The sequence below is a fragment of the Neolamprologus brichardi genome, chromosome 3 (assembly GCF_056152115.1).
Source record: "Neolamprologus brichardi isolate AB-2024 chromosome 3, ASM5615211v1, whole genome shotgun sequence".
NCBI classification, from domain to species: Eukaryota; Metazoa; Chordata; class Actinopteri; order Cichliformes; family Cichlidae; genus Neolamprologus; species Neolamprologus brichardi.
This window is the reverse complement of record NC_142106.1, coordinates 15,360,567-15,380,470: the sequence shown is the minus strand read 5'-3', so window position 1 is coordinate 15,380,470 and position 19,904 is coordinate 15,360,567. Positions and strand designations below refer to the sequence as shown.

The window sequence follows — 19,904 nt, the reverse complement described above, 5'->3', positions numbered from 1 at the left end:
TAACTGGCCTACCTGGGGTTGAAAGTCTTGATATATGCACGGCGTTTGGCGGGTATTCCGGCTTCTGCGAGTGTGACGCTTATTTTGAGCGATGGAAAAATAATAAAATATAATTTTATTTTTATGTTTCAATATCACAATAATCTTCCAATTTAGAACTACAAGTTAAAAAAAAGAACTAAACACAAATAAAATACAATTCAACTACATACTTCTAATTTATTTTCCCAAACCACCCGGAGCCGCAGTATAAGGACGAAAGAGCCGCTTGCGACTCCGGAGCCGCAGGTTGCCGACCCCTGCCCTAGGCCCCCTCGCTAGCCATCTCTCGCACACTGTAAGAAACCTTGGAGTGTTTCTGGATAGCTCTTTTAAACTTGAGAAACAGGTCTCCACTGTGGTAAAAAACAGCTTTTGCCAATTGCATCAGATATCTAAAGCAAAGCCATTCCTTCCTTTAAAGGACCTTGAAAAGCTTATCCACGCATTTATCAAATCCAGATTGGACTACTGTAACTCCCTCTACTCGGGCCTCCAACACTCTTCTCTTCACCAGCTTCAGTTAATTCAAAATGCAGCTGCACGTCTTTTAACAGGTACGAGAATCTATGAATGCATAACTCCAATTTTAGCTAAACTACATTGGCTCCCTGTTAAATATCGCATAGATTTTAAAATTGTTTTGTTCACTTTTAAAATTCAGAATAATTTAGCGCCCAGCTATCTTTCTGAACTACTCCACTTGTACAATCCCAACAGAGCACTTAGATCGTCCAATCACAGGCTCCTAGCACAACCTAGGTCTCGAATGAAGTCAAGAGGTGACCAGACCTTTGCAACCGTGGCACCTAAACTCTGGAATGACCTCCCTGTTCATATTCGTACTGCCGAGTCTATCCAGTCTTTTAAATCACGTCTTGAAACTTATCTTTTTACTTTGGCTTTTGATTCTAACTAGTTGGCTGTTCTAGCTTGTTGTGTTGTTACCTATTGTTTGTTGTCCTGTTTTATTGTTTGTTTTAATTGTCTCATGCATTTACTGATTGTGAAGCACTATGGTCAACATTGTTGTTTTAATATGTGCTATATAAATAAATTTTGATTTGATTTGAACTCAGAGCTTGTTCCTGTGCTGCCATGACTAGTGCCTCTAAATATTTTGACAGATGAAGCCAATACCCTGTATATTTATTGTCTGGAAGATTTCTAAGAGAGTTTTAAGCAAAACTACTGTGTAACCGTGTGGCCTGTCCTGCCATGATGGTTCCTCGCCTTCCTCCTCTTTCTTGGGTCTCTGCTGCCTGAGGTATTCATTGAGCACGCTGTCAGTTGGAGCCATCTTCCTGATGTATTCGTGGATGTTCCTTGTCTCATCCTGGACTGTGATGCTGACACTCACCAGTCCATGGCCTACTTCCTTCCACTTAGTGTACAGCCTCAGGGTGCTGGACTTGAAATGAAACTTTCCATGGTCAGGAGCTTTCTCATCTTTATGTCAGTGGCTTCTATCTCCTCCTTTGGCCAGCTTATTATCCCAGCCAGGCACCTGATCACAGGCAGGGCGTAGGTGTTGATAGCCCGGATCTTGTTCTTACCATTCAGCTGAATCCTCAGGACTTGCCTGACCCTCTGCAGGTACTTGGTGGTTGCAACTTTCCTGGCGGCCTCTTCATGGAACCCATTTGCCTGTGTGATCCCCAGGTAACTGTAGCTGTTCTCTATGTATGCAATGTTGCCTTCTGGTAGTTTGATCCCCTCAGTTCTGACTACCTTCCCTCTCTTTGTTATCATTGGACTACACTTCTCCAGTCCGAACGACATTCCGATGTCATTGCTGTATATCCTGGTGGTGTGGATCAGTGAATCGATGTCTCGTTCACTATTGGCATACTGCTTGATGTCATCCATGTACAGGAGGTGGCTGACAACTGCTCCGTTCCGTATTCAGTATCTGTAGCCAGTCTTGTCAATGATCTCACTGAGGAGGTTAAGGCCTATGCAGAACAGTAGTGGGGACAGAGCGTCTCCTTGGTAGATGCTCTTGATGGTGACTTGTGTTATGTACTTGAAATAGGCCTCTAGTGTTGTACGCCACATCCCCATTGAGTTCCTGATGAAGGCTCTTAGGGTCCTGTTGATCCAGGCAGTGCACACGTTATCCAGTCTGGCCTTGTTCGGTCTACCAGTAGCTGGTGTTTTGCCCCTCGCGTATTCTTGCCCATCCCTTTCTGTGCCTCACTTATGTATTGACCAATGTGCCTGTTCATCTTAGCCGCTATGATGCCTAACAAGAGCTTCCACATGGTTCTGAAGCAGGTTATTGGCCAGTAGTTAGATGGGACTGGTCCCTTCTGGAGGTCCTTGAGGATCAGGACTGCCCGGCCCTAAGTTAGCCATTCCGGGTGTCTCTCGTCAACTAGCAGTTGGTTAATTTGTATTGCCAGACGCTTTTGGAGTGAAGGTCAGCTTTGTCAGCCAGTAGGCGTAAACCATGTCGGGGCCTGGTGCTATCCAACTCTTCATATTGGAGACTCTTTCTTGGATGTCTGCCACTGTGATGGTTACTGGACCTTGTTCAGAGAGGGTGCTGTGATCTCCTCTCTGACCCACTAGCCGCTGAGCATTGCTGTTATGGGTTGTGTCCTCCTCCCATATGCTCTACCAGTACAGTGGTCCCTCGCTATAATGTGGTTCACCTTTCCCGGCTTCACTGTTTCACAGATAATTTTTTGAATCCAATTTTGCATGCTTTTTTTTTTTTTTAAACAGCGCATTGTGTATGTCAACAAAATGTTTTGCACCACCAAAGGCACCTGCAGTAGCACCCAAAAGGCAGAGGAAGATACTAACCATAGCACAAAAACTTGGACTTTGAAAGGAAGGTGAAAAGGTAGAAGTTACCGTATTTTTCAGATCATGAGGCACACCGAATTATAAGTCGCATTAAGCGAAACAAAACCACAGAAGACCAGAAGTCTTGTTCTTTGTCCAGATGAACAGTTCCCAATTAATCAGGGTATTTAGGATGCTTTAGAACCGCTTGGATTCTTTGGAATGGTATGGAACTTTGGATTTTCCCAGAGACTGTGACAGTTTGTGAAGGGTATGCATAATTCTGGACATAACACTTTTTGCTCAAATGTAAATAAAAGCTGAGAATTTTTTTTTCCACAAAAATGCCTCTTGTACATCATCTTATTATCTTTTGGGAAACACCTGTGTCATTTCCCATCAAAAAATAACTTGCTAGTTGAATAAAACTAACTTTAAGTCAAAATTTGCCAGGGGTATAAATAATAATGGGCTAGACTGTATGCTTTCTGGCTGATGCTTTGGTCACTTTTCAATCCTGGTAGTGATTTCACTCTAGTGGTAACATGAGCCGAAGTCTACAACCCACACAAGACGTTCCAGCCCTGTATTCCAGTCCTAAATCTAACCTTATCCCTAAAGAGGTCATAAGAGAAAACAAGTTACGTAAGACAAGAGAAAGTCACGAAAAACAAACAGAGAGAAAAGTAGTAAACAGCTAAAGACAAATAGGTCACAAGTAAGGGGAAAACAAGCAAAGTAAGACAAGAAAGTCATGCAAAGAGAAACACAGAAACAAAAGCAAGAACGAATTTTTAAGAAACACAAGTTTGAAACCCAAGAGTGGGAGGAGCAAAGAAAGAGTATAAAAGCCAAGAGAGGCACAGAAATGAATAGAAAGAAATGCCGAAACGTCGCGAGGGCCCAATGATGTAAAATGCTTATACACCCAAGATGGGTAATTTTTTGAAACAGGGCAGGGACATCACCACCCGGCCCCAATGATGGCCCGTGCACTTCAGACTATCATGTTAGCCAAAGCCAAATAACTATATTTGTAAGATTTAAATGTGCTGTTGCTCAAGTAAAATGTGAAATAATCAGCAGCTTGTTTTGATTTAAATATTTATTTCCCATAATAAGTTCAACAGGGCAGATGTACTTAAGTTGGTAACGAGGATCCATTACCTTAATTGGCTGCTTGAATCCTTCATTTTCAACCATGTTTATTGGTAGCATGTCTTTAGCAAGGCAGTAGGCATTCGTTATGTCGCTATGTCTCTTAGCTTTTTTGTCATATGGTAATGGTGGAGAATGCCGACTCAATTGACTGTTGCTGCTTCACAGGGATTCCCCTGGTTGTTTTTGATGACGAATTAGCGATTTCAGTCAGAGATTGAACGTGCTCTAGTGGGTGGCACTGCTTCAGGTGATAAAAAAAGGTATGTTGTATTTCCAGACTTTGTGGGAACATGCTTTCGGCACAATTTACATTGCGCGCTATCTTTTTGTCACACTTCAAATAACCGAAATACCTCCTCAATACGGAACTTCTCTGGCCTTTCGACAATCTCTCCGGCATTGGAACCGTCATCTGTGTTCTCTTCGCTAACCTGGTCACCCAAGCTCTCGGTTGATTTTTCTCTAGTCGGCACACTCATTATCTCCATTACCCGGCCGGCACGGCAAAACGTAATATGTTGACGATTTGTCACCTAGCGTAAAATGTTACGCTCTGGAAGTGAGAATGTGTTGTCAATACAAGCTGTGGGGATAAGGTTTGCTGTGTCTGTCAGCTTAGTGTCCGGTGTCATGGAGATGCTATCAGGAGACAGTACATCAGGAGCCTCAAGTGCCAGTGTCCTGCAGGTTTTAGATGTGTTCTTGATCCACCACAGCTCATTAAAAAAAACAAAACAATACCTCCTAAATTACTTCCTCAACATGTCTCTAAGTTCTCCAGAGGCCTGGTAATAAACTAATTATCTGATTCAGGTGTGTTGACCCAGGGTGATATCTAAAACTTGCAGGACACCGGCACTTGAGGACTGCAGTTGCCTAATTATCACATAATTATGAATGAAATGTTATTATTAGACTTGTGTACTGATCATACATCAGAGACATGAAACAGCAGCCCTGTCTAGAACTGAACTTTATTCATGTATGTCACAGTTCTGAGTCTGTTGGACCCAGTATTTTGAGTTTATTATGTTTTGGTTTAACTTTGCATCATGGATTGTTTTCTTGTTCTCTTGTTGTGCTGGTGTTGATGATGATGATTACGATGATGTTTATTATTGGAGTTTCATGTTTCTGTTTATCCATGTTTTAGTAATTGTGGTCTCATGTATTGTTTGAGTTTCATGTATCATTTTCTGTCCGCCCCTCTGTGTTGAATCCGTGTCTTTGAGTAGCGTTTCATGTTTCCTGTTTTATTGTGGCAGTCTTTGTCTTATGTTAGTGTGTGCAGCTTTGTTCCCCCTGTCTCATTAGCCCTGACCTCTCCCAGCTGTGTCTCCCTCCTGTTGCCCATTCCCTCATTACTACCCTGTGTATATAAGCCCTGTGTTTTCCTGTGCTCGTTGTCGCGTCGTACCTTCAAATTATGTGTGTTTTCGTGTTCAGTATTTTCGTGTTCAGTTCCATTGCTCAGTTTATGTTTTGTTTTCTGCCAGCAAATACAGCTGGCAGAAAACACTGAAGTTACAATTCAGTGTTCGAGTCCTGCGCGCACACAGCCTTGACAATGTATGTCAAAGTAACTTCTTACTCCGCTCATATTTGTCCTGCTCCTGATTATACAGTAATGGACCACCTCCATCTTCACAGATGGAAAACAGCTGCTGGTCGTCTGCAAAAAAATGTTTAATGTTAAATTTTAGAAAAAACAAATGTGACATGATAGAAGATAAATGAAATGATAAAAAAAAAGTTTCTAGCAATGTTAAGATCTGCATCTGCAAGTTGATGAGTATCCTGTAATTTTATACACTGACCAGACACTTTATAAATTCTTTGTGGCACATATCCTTTGAGCTTGGGTCCTATACCAGACGCTTTGGAGATTGAGGGTCCTAAACAGTATCTTAGCTATTTCTAGAACTGCAGTCTTCTGGATAGAGATCTTCAACGTTTTTCCTGGAATCTGCTGGAGCCACTCGAGCAGCACTAGGTGCGGAGTCACCAATACATGAAGCTATACATTTTTAGACATAAGTTGTTGCGTAGGTGGTAAAAGTGGTTTTCCATGTTTGAGTCCGTGATGGGGACCGGTTTGCATCATAATTTGCATAGTACAATTTTCTGGTTCGTGTCACTGTTCATAACCAACCAAGTTAATGCTACAGACGTAGTCCCTCGTTTAGGAATAAGTTGCTCAATGTGTTTTGACTACTCCAAGAGCACAAACACAATCCAGAGGTCCAGTTGAGGTTCAGGAACAGCTACAGCCACCTGTCAGTCAAAGAGACCATGTCCCCAACATTAAGCCTTACCACTGACAGCCTTGCTTGAAGTCCTCTATCACGGTACCACTACCAAAAAATGACCACCATCAGCATTCTGAATGACTGCTGTGTAGTGGCTCGTGCTCCAGTAATCATGAAGTGCTTTGACAAACTGGTCCAACTCAGGTCATCACAAGCTTCCCAACCATGATACACACACAGCAGCATACCTACAGAGCTCTACAGAGGACCTCATAGTCACAACTGTGTCCTGACCACCGTAGGAGCTATGCTCGGCTACTCTTTATTATTTCAGCTCAGCATGTGATCACAGTGGTGATAACTGAATATTGTACTGGACAGATAAATTGAAAAGCTTTGAACTTACGATTGGGCGAGATCGTATCCATCTGAGGGTCCTCAGACCTTTTCTCTGGACCCTAAATTTCAACCAAAAAGTAAAAGAATAGTTTTTTTCTGATTTTTCATTCAGAACAACATGCTCCACATTTATTAACAATGTTTTCACCCTGATGTTAAATTGGTTCTTGCAGTACCTTCAGTCGGATGTAAATACCAGGATTCCCAGTCCCGTTCTTGCAGATCTCTTCTGCAGTCATACTCTCCACTCTTGGAGGAATTAGATTGTGGTTGCGACCAATTAAGATGGTAAAAGGTTCACCAGCAGCCAGCTGAGGGAAAGTGGACCTCAGCAGAGCCAGGAAGTCAGCCTCTTGAAGACCACGAGGAACATTCAGCTCATGAGACGGGTGATTCTGACACACTGAGAAAAAACAGAGAAGCTCACAAAGTCAGAATCAGAATGTCTTTATTGTCATTGTCACAGGTAGAACGAAATTAGAATTGATCTCTGATCAATGCATCATCCATACAAATGTAAAATTTAAATAAAATTTGTAAAATAAAATCCATCCCCACACACATGCCTCAGTCAGTGCATAGATCACTTCAGGAGTAGCGTGATGGACATTTTTTAGTAGCAGCATTAAGACATATTTTTGTGATTTGGTAAAAGCTGTGTTTCAGTCTGTTTGACCTTCGGCTGATTGTTTTGTATCGTCGGCCCGAGGGCAACAGTTCAAACAGGGAGTGGCCAGGGTGTGAGGTATCTTTTATAATGTTATGAGGTTTTTTAAGACAGCGGGTAGTGTGACTACAGTCAGAGCAGTTTCAGTCATCGACAAGTTAGAAGACATGTTTTCCTGAATCAACTAATAAACAGGTAACTCAGCAAACCTGCACAGAGAGCTGGATGACTAGTACGTTGGACTCTTGAGACATGCAAAGCCTCTAAATCAAGTTAAGGAGCTAATAACAGGCAGAAAACGTTAACGGCATCAAATCCTTCCAAAGATCTTTGAAGGTTAAAAGCTTTAAACTTACTTATATATGTGATCTTATCAATCTTAGGGTCCTCAAGGATGCGGATCTTAAGTCTTAAATCTTCTTGACACAGTGACTGTTGTATGTAGAGGGTAGATCCCCGAGAAAGTCTGATGATTTCCTCTGGTGTCACAGAGTCTCCTTTCAGAGGTTTAAGTTTGTTGTGCTTGGCCCTTAAAAAAAGTTCAAAAGGTTCATCTCCAGCCAGCTGAGGGAAGGTAGACCTGAGTAGTTTCAAGAAGTCAGCTTCCTGCAAACCACGATGAACCTTCAGCTTGTGAAGCGGGCACGTCTGAAACACTAGAACACAGAGGAACGCTGAGAGATCAGTTCAATTTTTCCAGTATTAGGAGAAAGAAATCATCACTTTCCTGTTGTACTTTCACTAAATGTTCATCTAATACTACTTTCCAATTGAATCTGGAATCTGCTTTCACAGTTTGGAGGTACCAGTGGTGACATGGGCTCCTAACGTTCCAATCATCACAGTGAAATCCCTGAGCGATCCCTTGGAGCACTGTGAGCGACATCAGACGTGTGCACTGTGGTCACGCCAGCATCGAATCCATCCAAGTTTCATGGTTTTTTAAAATAATCAAATTACAGCATTTACATTTACAAACAAGCTCTGACTTGTATTATGGGTATGAGTCTGGTCTGGGAGATAGTCCTGTAACTCTCTGTCTGCAAAATACAGTTGATGTTGGGCAATTAATTATATAGTTCTTCAAAAAGGTTACTGAGTTTTGCAAACAACAAAGTTTTTTGCAGCAGTTTACCTAAAAATGCAACTAAGGCATTTTTTTAAATAAACAATACAAACTATTTACAGAACAGTCAGCTGTTCTGCATCAAATTTGATGCCCCCCCCCCCCCCCCCCCCCCATTCCTAAACCACTAAATGCCATATTGCCATATCATGTTTTGATTGGTCAACATGGTACATTTTTCGACGTTTTCCTTATAAAACGCAGCTTTTACTGTTTCTTCCCGCAGTAAATATAAACAACGATAATATTCAGGAAGAAAACCAAACATTGCATGTATTTTTATCATAACTCTGGTTTTACGTGGCCTATCAACACAATTTAAAAACTGGTATAAAGTCCACACTTATTCTGTCAATTGTTCTGTCTGTCCTGCTCACATCTCCTATGGTTATAGGCTAACGTGGCTTCATGCCACATCAGTCACGCCGCTTTGCTAGCTAAAACACCGGTGTCGGCACATAAGGACGCTTTCATAGCCTGTCAGCGACGTTGATTAGCTGCTTATATACGAATGTGAATCGCATTATTGGCTGGACTATGGGATAAGGTGGCATCGTTCTAATCCCATACGGGAGCAGCCAGTCACTTACTAACACTGCAAAAAACAGTTAAAGTATTTACTTTAATTTCAATGCAGGTTAGATTTTTTTTTTGCACGCAACATAGATTTTCTGTGTGCAGTGCGCAATTGCGCACGCGCGCAGCTTAGAGGGAACATTGGTCCTGACCAGGGTTTCAGCTCTCGAGCATTACTGGCATCAACAATTGTGATTTACAAGGTGCAAATGACTGTTTTTGGTATAGAGGTGTGGTGGAGACCATCAGCTTCACCTGTGTTTAATAGACCGATCTCCGAGCAGGTAAAAGGGTGAAAAGCACTTCAGAACTTCCCTAGTAGGTAACAAGGTGATATACGGCTTACATGTGGTGTATTTTTATAGCAGAAACATCTAAATTTCACATTATGTTTGCTTTAGACTTACCTTGGTTTGACAAAACATTAATCTTTCGCTTTTCCAGGATGCGGATTCTGAGATTTATATGGGTGTCTGTCTCAGTGGATGGAAGATCTTCATCAGCATCTTCTTTCTGTTTTACAGAAGGTCGGAATTTTTTTTTCTCAAATCAAGTTGTCAATGTGTTGTAATCTTTGGTAGCGCTGCTGAGATCAGTTAAATCTTCTCAGCACAGTACCTGCAGTCGTATGTAGAGGGTAGATCCCCGAGAAACTCTGAGGATTTCCTCTGGTGTCACAGAGTCTACTTGCAGAGGTTTCAGTTTCTTGAGGTTGCAATATAAGAAAAGGTCAAAAGGTTCATCTCCAGCCAGCTGAGGGAAGGTAGACCTGAGTAGTTTCAGGAAGTCAGCTTCCTTCAAACCACGACGAACCTTCAGCTTGTGAAGCCGGTACATCCGAAACACTAGAACACAGAGGAACACTGAATCAATCACAGTGAAATCTTCCACATCTGCTCCAGAGTTTCATGTGTACTGAGGTGTTTTCATTCTGTTTTTAACATTTAAATTTCACATCACGTTTGCTTTAGACTTACCAGTATTTGAAAGCACTTCAATGTTTGGGTTTTCCAAGATGCGGATTTTGAGATCTATGCAATTTTGTGATTTGCTAATTCTACGTTTGCCATGTTTTTTTCTCCTCTTAGACTGAATTGTTTGAGTCAAGAACCTAAGGAAGACACAGAAAAACGGGAGCTGGGATACAAAAAAATAACACATATACTTTTGTCCACATAGTAGACATTTATGCACTTTTTGTATAACCTTGATGTTGTTACATAATCCAGCTCTGTCGTGTGTCCTTCCTCCTGCTCTAAATATTCATACTCTTCATCCTCTATCGGTGCCTGAAATCCCAGGCTCCTACTGTCCTCCACCCCTAGGAACAAATAAATTCTCATGTTAGTCACAATTATGTGTTGCCCAGCTCAACAAGAACCTGACCATTTGCATAACCGAAAGGGAGCATGCTGCTACTATCTACTGTTTGTGCTTTAAGAGTACATGAGCTAATGTATCTTTTCCATTACAACCTTCTCGGCTTGACCCAACTCAGTTAAATTGTTTTTCATTACAACCAAGTACTGCCTATGTGCGCAAGGTCATTATAGCAATGCTACTAAAAGTCCCATTTTGCATACAACAAAAGCACAACATCACACTGGAGAAACTTGAGGCGATGGTAGACCTGCTGTGTGGTCTATAGCTTTTTGTCAGATTTGGAGACAGGCTTTGAGGATTAGATTTTTGTGAATGACATGCTCTCATGAGTCATCGAGTGAAAAAACTGACTAGCCAATTGGTGGAATGCAATATGTTGACGTTACATTTTCAGATTGACTGAATTGCTGAATTGCTTTGGCTGAGTAGGTATTAAAAAACGTACCTGGTACGAGACAGCACCCAAAGAAAAATCATATAAACCGAGTCGAGCCAGGCAAGCAGAGTACATACTAGTGGTGTAACACATGTGTATGTACATATATATATATATATAAATATATATACACATAAATATATATAAAATATATATATATATGTATATGTAATGTATATGTAAATATATATATGTATAAAAAATTCCCAGCTCGCCCCTGCGGGCAGTCAGTCCTTCTAGCTCTGGTCCTCTACCAGAGACCTAGGAGCTTGAGGGTCCTGCGCAGTATCTTAGCTGTTCCTGGGTCTGCACTCTTCTGGACAGAGATCTCCAATGTTGTTCCCGGGATCTGCTGGAGCCACTCGCGTAGTTTGGAAGTCACCGCACCAAGTGCTCATTATTACCACCATTACCTTCACCCTTCACATCATCTCGAGCTCCTCTCTGAGCCCTTGGTATTTCTCGAGATTCTCGTGTTCCTTCTTCCTGATGTTGCTGTCATCCGGAACTGGTACATCTATCACTACGGCCGTCTTCTTCTGTTTGTCTACCACCACTATGTCTGGTTGGTTAGCCACCACCATTTTGCCCATCAGAATCTGGAAGTCCCACAGGATCTTAGCTCGGCACAGATGTTTCTGTACACTATGCTGGCCACTTGTTTATGGCGTTCCATGTATGCCTTGCCTGCTAGCCTCTTGCACCGTGCTGTTATGTGTTGGATTGTCTCTGGGGCATCTTTACACAGCCTGCACCTGGGGTCTTGCCTGGTGTAATAGACCCCAGCCTCTATGGATCTTGTGCTCAGAGCTTGTTCCTGTGCTGCCATGACTAGTGCCTCTGAATATTTTGACAGATGAAGCCAATACCCTGTATGTTTATTGTCTGGCAGATTTCTAATAGAGTTTAAGCAAAACTCCCCATCTGTGTAAAAATGTGGTCTATCAGACCAGCTTTGTCCAGCCACTGGTAGGATTTCTGGATATCAGTCACCTCTGCTATCTGCCAGTGGTACATACCGTGCAGGGGCCTTTCCTGCCATGATGGTTCCTCGCCTTCCTCCTCTTTCTTGGGTCTCTGTTGCCTGAGGTATTCATTGAGCACGCTGTCAGTTGGGGCCATCTTCCTGATGTATTCGTGGATGTTCCTTGTCTCATCCTGGACTGTGGTGCTGACACTCACCAGTCCATGGCCTACTTCCTTCCACTTAGCGTACAGCCTCAGGGTGCTGGACTTGGAATGAAACTTTCCATGGTCAGGAGCTTTCTTATCTTTATGTCAGTGGCTTCTATCTCCTCCTTTGGCCAGCTTATTATCCCAGCCAGGCACCTGATCACAGGCAGGGCGTAGGTGTTGATAGCCCGGATCTTGTTCTTACCATTCAGCTGAATCCTCAGGACCTGCCTGACCCTCTGCAGGTACTTGGTGGTTGCAACTTTCCTACTGGCCTCTTCATGGAACCCATTTGCCTGTGTGATCCCCAGATAATTGTAGCTGTTCTCTATGTATGCAATGTTGCCTTCTGGTAGTTTGATCCCCTCAGGTCTGACTACCTTCCCTCTCTTTGTTATCATTGGACTACACTTCTCCAGTCCGAACAACATTCCGATATCATTGCTGTAAATCCTGGTGGTGTGGATCAGTGAATCGATGTCTCGTTCACTATTGGCATACAGCTTGATGTCATCCATGTACAGGAGGTGGCTGACAACTGCTCCATTCCGTATTCAGTATCCGTAGCCAGTCTTGTCAATGATCTCACTGAAGGGGTTAAGGCCTATGCAGAACAGTAGTGGGGACAGAGCGTCTCCTTGGTAGATGCTCTTGATAGTGACATGAGTTATGTACTTGCAATAGGCCTCTAGTGTTGTACACCACATCTCCATTGAGTTCCTGATGAAGGCTCTTAGGGTCCTGTTGATCTGTGTGGGGATGGTGTTCTTTGGGTTGAAGGCTTTTCCTTTTTTTACGCCAAATGAAGGAAACGTCATTGTGACCAAACAATTTATTCAGAAGACCAGAAGTCTTGTTCTTTGTCCAGATGAACAGTTCCCAATTAATCAGGGTATTTAGGATGCTTTAGAACCGCTTGGATTCTTTGGAATGGTATGGAACTTTGGATTTTCCCAAAGACTGTGACAGTTTGTGAAGGGTATGCATAATTCTGGACATAACACTTTTTGCTCAAATGCAAATAAAGGCTGAGAATTTTTTTTTTTCCACAAAAATGCCTCTTGCACATCGTCTCATTATCTTTTGGGAAACACCGGTGTCATTTCCCATCAAAAAATAACTTGCTAGTTGAATAAAACTATATTATGGGCCAGACTGTATGCTTTCTGGCTGATGTTTTGGTCAGTTTTCAATGCTGGCAGTGATTTCACTCTAGCGGTAGCATGAGACGAAGTCTACAACCCACACAAGTGGCTCAAGTAATGGAGCAATCCAGGATTGCACATCAATGCAGAGACTGTTCTCACTCCCAAGGCGTAACATCCCGACGTCTTGTCACGTCCCGCGGGGATCCTAAGGAACGTGAAAGGGGACCTTCAGCATTCTTATGGTACACGCCAGGTTATGGATGAAATCCAGTGGAAGAACGCTCCCGCGGTACTAGACGTTCCAGCCCTGTATTCCAGTCCTAAATCTAACCTTATCCCTAAAGAGGTCATAAGAGAAAACAAGTTACGTAAGACAAGAAAAAGTCACGAAAAACAAACAGAGAGAAAAGTAGTAAACAACTTAAGACAAATAGGTCAAAATTAAAGGGAAACAAGCAAAGTAAGACAAGAAAGTCATGCAAAGAGAAAAAAAACAGAAACAAAAAAAAAAACAGAAACAAAAGCAAGAACGAATTTTTAAGAAACACAAGTTTGAAACCCAAGAGTGGGAGGAGCAAAGAAAGAGTATAAAAGCCAAGACAGGGACAGACAAGACAGAAGTCAAACAGACACAAGACAACACACATTGGGCCAGCCTGAAGAAGGCAAAGAAATGCCGAAACGTTGCGAGGCCCCAATGATGTAAAATGCGCATACATCCAAGATGGATAATTTTTTGAAACAGGGCAGGGACATCACCACCAGGCCCCAATGATGGCCCGTTGTTGGCTCTTAGGTGACGGTTTCCTCGTGACTGTGTGCAGCGGGGCTAGGGGAGGGTCTGTGCTGACGGACGTGGGTTACTGACTTGGTAGCCTGGCTGCCCCTGGGTAGTTCCGGGACAGGCGTGAGGTTCTGGGGGTGCTCGGTCTCTGGGCTGGGGCCCTGGCTGGGCCTTGGGTCCTGGTTAATGTGTTGCCGGGGCTGTGGGCGGGTAGGTGTATGGGGGCCCAGCCCTGGCGCAGGGTCCCGCCAGTGCATCGAGCCACCTGGGGGGCTCTTCAACTGATGGAGAAGGCTGTTACATCTTGCAGGAGGTCTCCTCTCTTCAGGAACTCACTCTGCAGGAGGGGAAGATATAGGAGAGGTATATGAGCACGCGGAGCGAGGTTTGGAGTCCTCACACACCCCCGTTCTCTGTGGCCTGTGGGAGCGGGGGGCGCTAGGAAGAGGAGTTGGCCGTCCGATGGGGGTCTGGAATGTGGGGCCTCCCTGCTGCTGCCGAGTCAGGGCAGTCTGCTTCTCTCCACCCCAGGGAAAAGGGTAACACTATTCAATTCAATTCAATTCAATTTTATTTATATAGCGCCAAATCACAACAAATGTCGCCTCAAGGCGCTTCATAGATACAGAGAAAAGCCCAACAATCATATGACCCCCTATGAGCAAGCACTTTGGCGACAGTGGGAAGGAAAAACTCCCTTTTAACAGGAAGAAACCTCCAGCAGAACCAGGCTCAGGGAGGGGCGGCCATCTGCTGCGACCGGTTGGGGTGAGAGAAGGAAGACAGGATAAAGACATGCTGTGGAAGAGAGACAGAGATTAATAACAGATACGATTCAATACAGAGAGGTCTGTTAACACATAGTGAGTGAGAAAGGTGACTGGAAAGGAAAAACTCAATGCATCATGGGAATCCCCCGGCAGCCTACATCTATTGCAGCATAACTAAGGGAGGATTCAGGGTCACCTGGTCCAGCCCTAACTATATGCTTTAGCAAAAAGGAAAGTTTTAAGCCTAATCTTAAAAGTAGAGATAGTGTCTGTCTTCCGAATCCAAACTGGAAGCTGGTTCCACAGAAGAGGGGCCTGAAAACTGAAGGCTCTCCCTCCCATTCTACTTTTAAATACTCTAGGAACAACAAGTAGGCCTGCAGAGCGAGAGCGAAGTGCTCTAATAGGGTGATATGGTACTACAAGGTCATTAAGATAAGATGGGGCCTGATTATTTAAGACCTTGTATGTGAGGAGCAGGATTTTGAATTCAATTCTGGATTTAACAGGAAGCCAATGAAGGGAAGCCAAAACAGGAGAAATATGCTCTCTCTTTCTAGTCCCTGTCAGTACTCTTGCTGCAGCATTTTGGATTAACTGAAGGCTTTTCAGTGAGTTTTTTGGACATCCTGATAATAATGAATTGCAGTAGTCCAGCCTGGAAGTAATAAATGCATGAACTAGTTTTTCAGCGTCACTCTGAGAAAGGATATTTCTAATTTTAGAGATGTTGCGCAAATGGAAGAACGCAGTCTTACATATTTGTTTAATATGTGCGTTGAAGGACATATCCTGGTCAAAAATGACTCCAAGGTTCCTCACAGTGTTACTGGAGGCCAAAGTAATGCCATCCAGAGTAAGAATCTGGTTAGATACCAAATTTCTAAGCTTTTCAGCGCCGAGTACAATGACCTCAGTTTTATCTGAGTTGAGAAGCAGAAAGTTAGTGGCCATCCAAGTCTTTATGTCTTTAAGACACTCCTGCAGTTTAACTAATTGGTGTGTGTTATCTGGCTTAATGGACAGATAGAGCTGGGTGTCATCTGCATAGCAGTGAAAATGTATGCTATGTCTTCTAATGATGCTGCCTAGGGGAAGCATGTATAATGTAAACAGAATTGGTCCTAGCACTGAACCCTGTGGAACTCCATAATTAACCTCAGTGTGTGAAGAGGACTCTCCATTTACATGCACAAATTGGAGTCTATTAGATAGATATGATACAAACCACTGCAGTGCAATACCTGTAATACCTACAGCATGTTCTAATCGCTCTAATAGAATATTATGGTCAACAGTATCGAATGCTGCACTAAGGTCAAGAAGGACAAGCACAGAGATGAGTCCACTGTCAGAGGCCATAAGAAGATCATTTGTAACCTTCACTAAAGCTGTTTCTGTGCTGTGATGAGCTCTGAAACCTGACTGAAACTCTTCAAATAAACCATTCCTCTGCAGATGATCTGTTAGCTGTTTGACAACTACTCTTTCAAGGATTTTTGATATGAAAGGAAGGTTGGAGATTGGCCTATAATTAGCTAAGACTGCTGGGTCTAGAGATGGCTTTTTGAGTAAAGGTTTAACTGCAGCCACCTTGAAGGCCTGTGGTACATAGCCGATTATTAGAGATAGGTTGATCATATATAAGATTGAAGAATTAATCAATGGCAGAACTTCTTTGAGCAGTTTTGTAGGAATGGGGTCTAAAAGACACGTTGATGGTTTGGAGGAAGTAATTATTGACGTTAACTCAGAAAGATCGATTGGAAAAAAAGAGTCTAACTTAACATCAATGGAACTACAAGTAGCTGTAGATAATATTACATCTGTGGGATGATTATTGGTAATTTTTTCTCTAATGATAAAAATTTTATTTGTGAAGAAGTTCATGAAGTCATCACTAGTTAACGTTAAAGGGATGGTTGGCTCAAAAGAGCTCTGGCTTTTTGTCAGCCTGGCTACAGTGCTGAAGAGAAACCTGGGGTTGTTCTTATTTTCTTCAATCAGTGATGAGTAGTAAGCTGTTCTGGCTTTGCGGAGGGCTTTCTTATAAAGCAACAAACTATTTCTCCAGGCTAAATGATGATCCTCTAAATTTGTGACACGCCATTTCCTCTCCAGATTACGAGTCGTCTGCTTGAGGGTACGTGTTTGAGAATTATACCACGGGGTCATGTACTTCTGATTAGAGACCTTAGTTTTCACTGGAGCTACAGTATCCAGAGTCGTACGTAGTGAGGAGGTGAAATTATTAACAAGATAATCGACCTCTGTTGGGGTAGCGTTCAGATAGCTGCTCTGCTCTGTGTTGGTACAGGGCATTGACGATGATAACAGTGGCTGGATTATATTCTTAAACTTAGTTACAGCGCTTTCAGAAAGACATCTACTTTGATAAAGTCCACTCTCCACTGCTGCGTAATCAATTATTGTAAATGTAAATGTTATCAAGAAATGATCAGACAGGAGAGGGTTTTCAGGAAACACTGTTAAATGTTCAGTTTCTATGCCATATGTTAAAACCAGATCTAGAGTGTGATTAAAGTGGTGGGTGGGTTCTTTTACATTTTGAGAGAAACCAATTGAGTCTAACAACAGATTAAATGCCATGTTGAGGCTGTCATTTTTAGCATCTACATGGATGTTAAAATCACCCACAATAATTATTTTATCTGAGCTCAGAACTAAATCAGATATAAAGTCTGAGAAATCAGACAGAAACTCTGTGTAAGGCCCAGGTGGACGATAGATGATAACAAGTAAGACTGGTTTCTGAGTTTCACAGCTGGGGTGGATAATGTTAAGCATCAGGCTTTCAAATGAATTAAAAGTCTGTCTTGGTCTTTTCACTACTGGGTCTGGGTGCAGTTTCCCCCTCCAGGGGCCTGGGGCTCAGTCACTCTGGCACAGCTGGCTGTCGGTGGAGCTCACGGGCACATCACTGCAACCCCCCCTGGCTTCTGCTCCGCGGCTGCTGAGTGACCCCTCATCTGGGGCTCTCCCCAGCTCTTTCTGGGATAGTGGCGCAGCTGCCCCTCTGTTGGTCTTCCTTGGTCTCTTGTGCTCTGAGGGCCTCTGGATGTCTGGAGTTTTGATCTCCTCCATACCTGCTTTATGCCCTGGAGGACTGGGCTGTGTCTCCCCACACCCTCTAGCAGATCATTACATGAAGGAACCTTTTAAATACAAGTGCGTTGATGCTCACAGGTGTACACACGGGTGCTCACAGAGGAGAAAAGAAAAAAAAAGAAAAAGAAAGGAGAAAAAAAAGAGAAAAAAAAGAAAAAAACAATACCTCCTAAATTACTTCCTCAACATGTCTCTAAGTTCTACTGAGGCCTCGTAATAAACTAATTATCTGATTCAGGTGTATTGACCCAGGGTGATATCTAAAACCTGCAGGACACTGGCATTTAAGGACTGCAGTTGCCTACCCCTGGTTTATCACATAATTATCAATGAAATGTTTTCATTAGACTTGTCTACTGATAATACATCAGAGACATGAAACAGCAGCCCTGTCTAGAACTGAACTTTATTCATGTATTTCAAAGTAGCTTCTTACTCAGCTCATATTTGTCCTGCTCCTGATCATCCAGTAATGGACCACCTCCATCTTCACAGATGGAAAACAGCTGCTGGTCGTCTGCAAAAGTATGTTTAATGTTAAATTTTAGAAAAACCAAATGTGACATGATAGAAGATAAATGAAAAAAAAGTTTCTAGCAATGTTAAGATCTGCATCAAGTTGATGAGTATCCTGTACTTTTATACACTGACCAGACACTTTATTAGGTACACCTTGCTAGTACCTAATTGCTTTAATTCTTTGTGGCACATATCCTTTGAGCTTGGGTCCTATACCAGACGCTTTGGAGGTTGAGGGTCCTAAGCAGTATCTTAGCTGTTTCTAGGACTGCAGTCTTCTGGACAGAGATCTCCAACGTTTTTCCTGGGATCTGCTGGAGCCAGTTGAGCCACACTAGGTGCGGAGCAAGGTTATTATCGTTAACGAAAACTAACGAAATAACGAAAACTAGAAATGAAAAAACATTTTCGTTTGATGTGTGTGATCATATTAATCACAAGAGAAAGAGAGAACTCTAAGGAATTAATATAGCCACTACAGTGACCATCAAAACCATGAAGAAATATTGGCGTACACAGTTTATTTTGCGACCCTACGAAACAAACGAAAGGTACAAAAAACGACGTATCGTCAGTTTCAGGCCAACCTCTGTAAACCCTAGATATGGTTGCGTGGGAAAATCCCAGCAGACAGGCCAGTCTGGCACCAAAGACCTTTCTTTCTCACTCGGATTCTCATTTTGAGCTACTGTAGGTCGTCTTGGCCATTTGAAGACATCAAGTTGCTGCTATGTGATTGGCTCATTTGTTGTTTGCATTAACGAGAAGATGAAAGAGTGTACCTAATATAGTGACCGCTGAGTGCTTCAAAGCACTTCAATAAATGTTACAGGGGCTAAAACACCGACCTGCCTCCTGCTTTATCTCAGGCTGCAGGAGCTCCAGCAGTCTCTTCTGCCGGTCGAGCTCCTGCCTGAAGCCCGCAGCCTCCTCCTCATAGTCGGCTACAGTCTGCTCCACCACCGATAAGATCTCCCGAGCGGCTGTGCTCAGTTTGTCAGTGATGATTCCTCTCAGTATGTCGCTCTTGGACATATTAGCGATGTCTGGCTCGCTGTCCCAGCTCTGCACCATCGTCATCATCATCGAGTCGCTCGTGAAATAATTTCTTTTTTCCCGCGTGGGAAAATGTTTCTGTCGGATGTTTAACCCTAGAAGTTTTTTACCGAGCTAGTGAACGCGCAAATGTTGTCCGGCTGGAAACATCAAAGGAAACACCATCCTAGGAGAAAATGACACATAGCACAGTAATAGACTATCACACTTATAATTATATCAGTATTTATGAAAAAAGAAGACACCCCCCGCCGCCGCCGCCGCCCAAAAAACCCATTTAGATTTATTTGGCACTCTAACTGCATTTCCATCACAATAACAGCAGGTTTTAATACATATAATAGGTAGAAATCATGATACATGTAGATTGTGCTCTGAGGGTTACTTAAAAAACTGTCGCCCCTGTGTTTTCCTGTTGCCTAATTGTAACTTTATTGTAATTATATTGCTCCACTTTCTGTAGAGTATGCAGGAATATTATTTATAAAAATATTTT

The 19,904-nt window shown here is 42.8% G+C and overlaps 1 protein-coding gene across 1 annotated transcript in view; it reads right to left on the bottom strand.

Annotated features, from left to right (window-relative positions):
- The window catches only part of LOC102795061 (uncharacterized), a 35,452-nt gene extending 15,918 nt beyond the window's left edge, over nucleotides 1–19,534 (bottom strand). Inside the window, exons 1-9 of the mRNA XM_087832471.1 lie at nucleotides 19,201–19,534; nucleotides 18,270–18,350; nucleotides 10,217–10,331; nucleotides 9,988–10,121; nucleotides 9,629–9,855; nucleotides 9,418–9,523; nucleotides 7,665–7,964; nucleotides 6,818–7,044; nucleotides 6,649–6,700 (exon numbers count right to left, since the gene is read on the bottom strand). Coding sequence (XP_087688597.1) covers nucleotides 6,649–6,700; nucleotides 6,818–7,044; nucleotides 7,665–7,964; nucleotides 9,418–9,523; nucleotides 9,629–9,855; nucleotides 9,988–10,121; nucleotides 10,217–10,331; nucleotides 18,270–18,350; nucleotides 19,201–19,438 — 1,480 coding nt within the window. The 5' untranslated portion in view covers nucleotides 19,439–19,534. The remainder of the gene's footprint in view (nucleotides 1–6,648; nucleotides 6,701–6,817; nucleotides 7,045–7,664; nucleotides 7,965–9,417; nucleotides 9,524–9,628; nucleotides 9,856–9,987; nucleotides 10,122–10,216; nucleotides 10,332–18,269; nucleotides 18,351–19,200) is intronic.
- Between the last annotated feature and the right edge of the window lie 370 nt (nucleotides 19,535–19,904).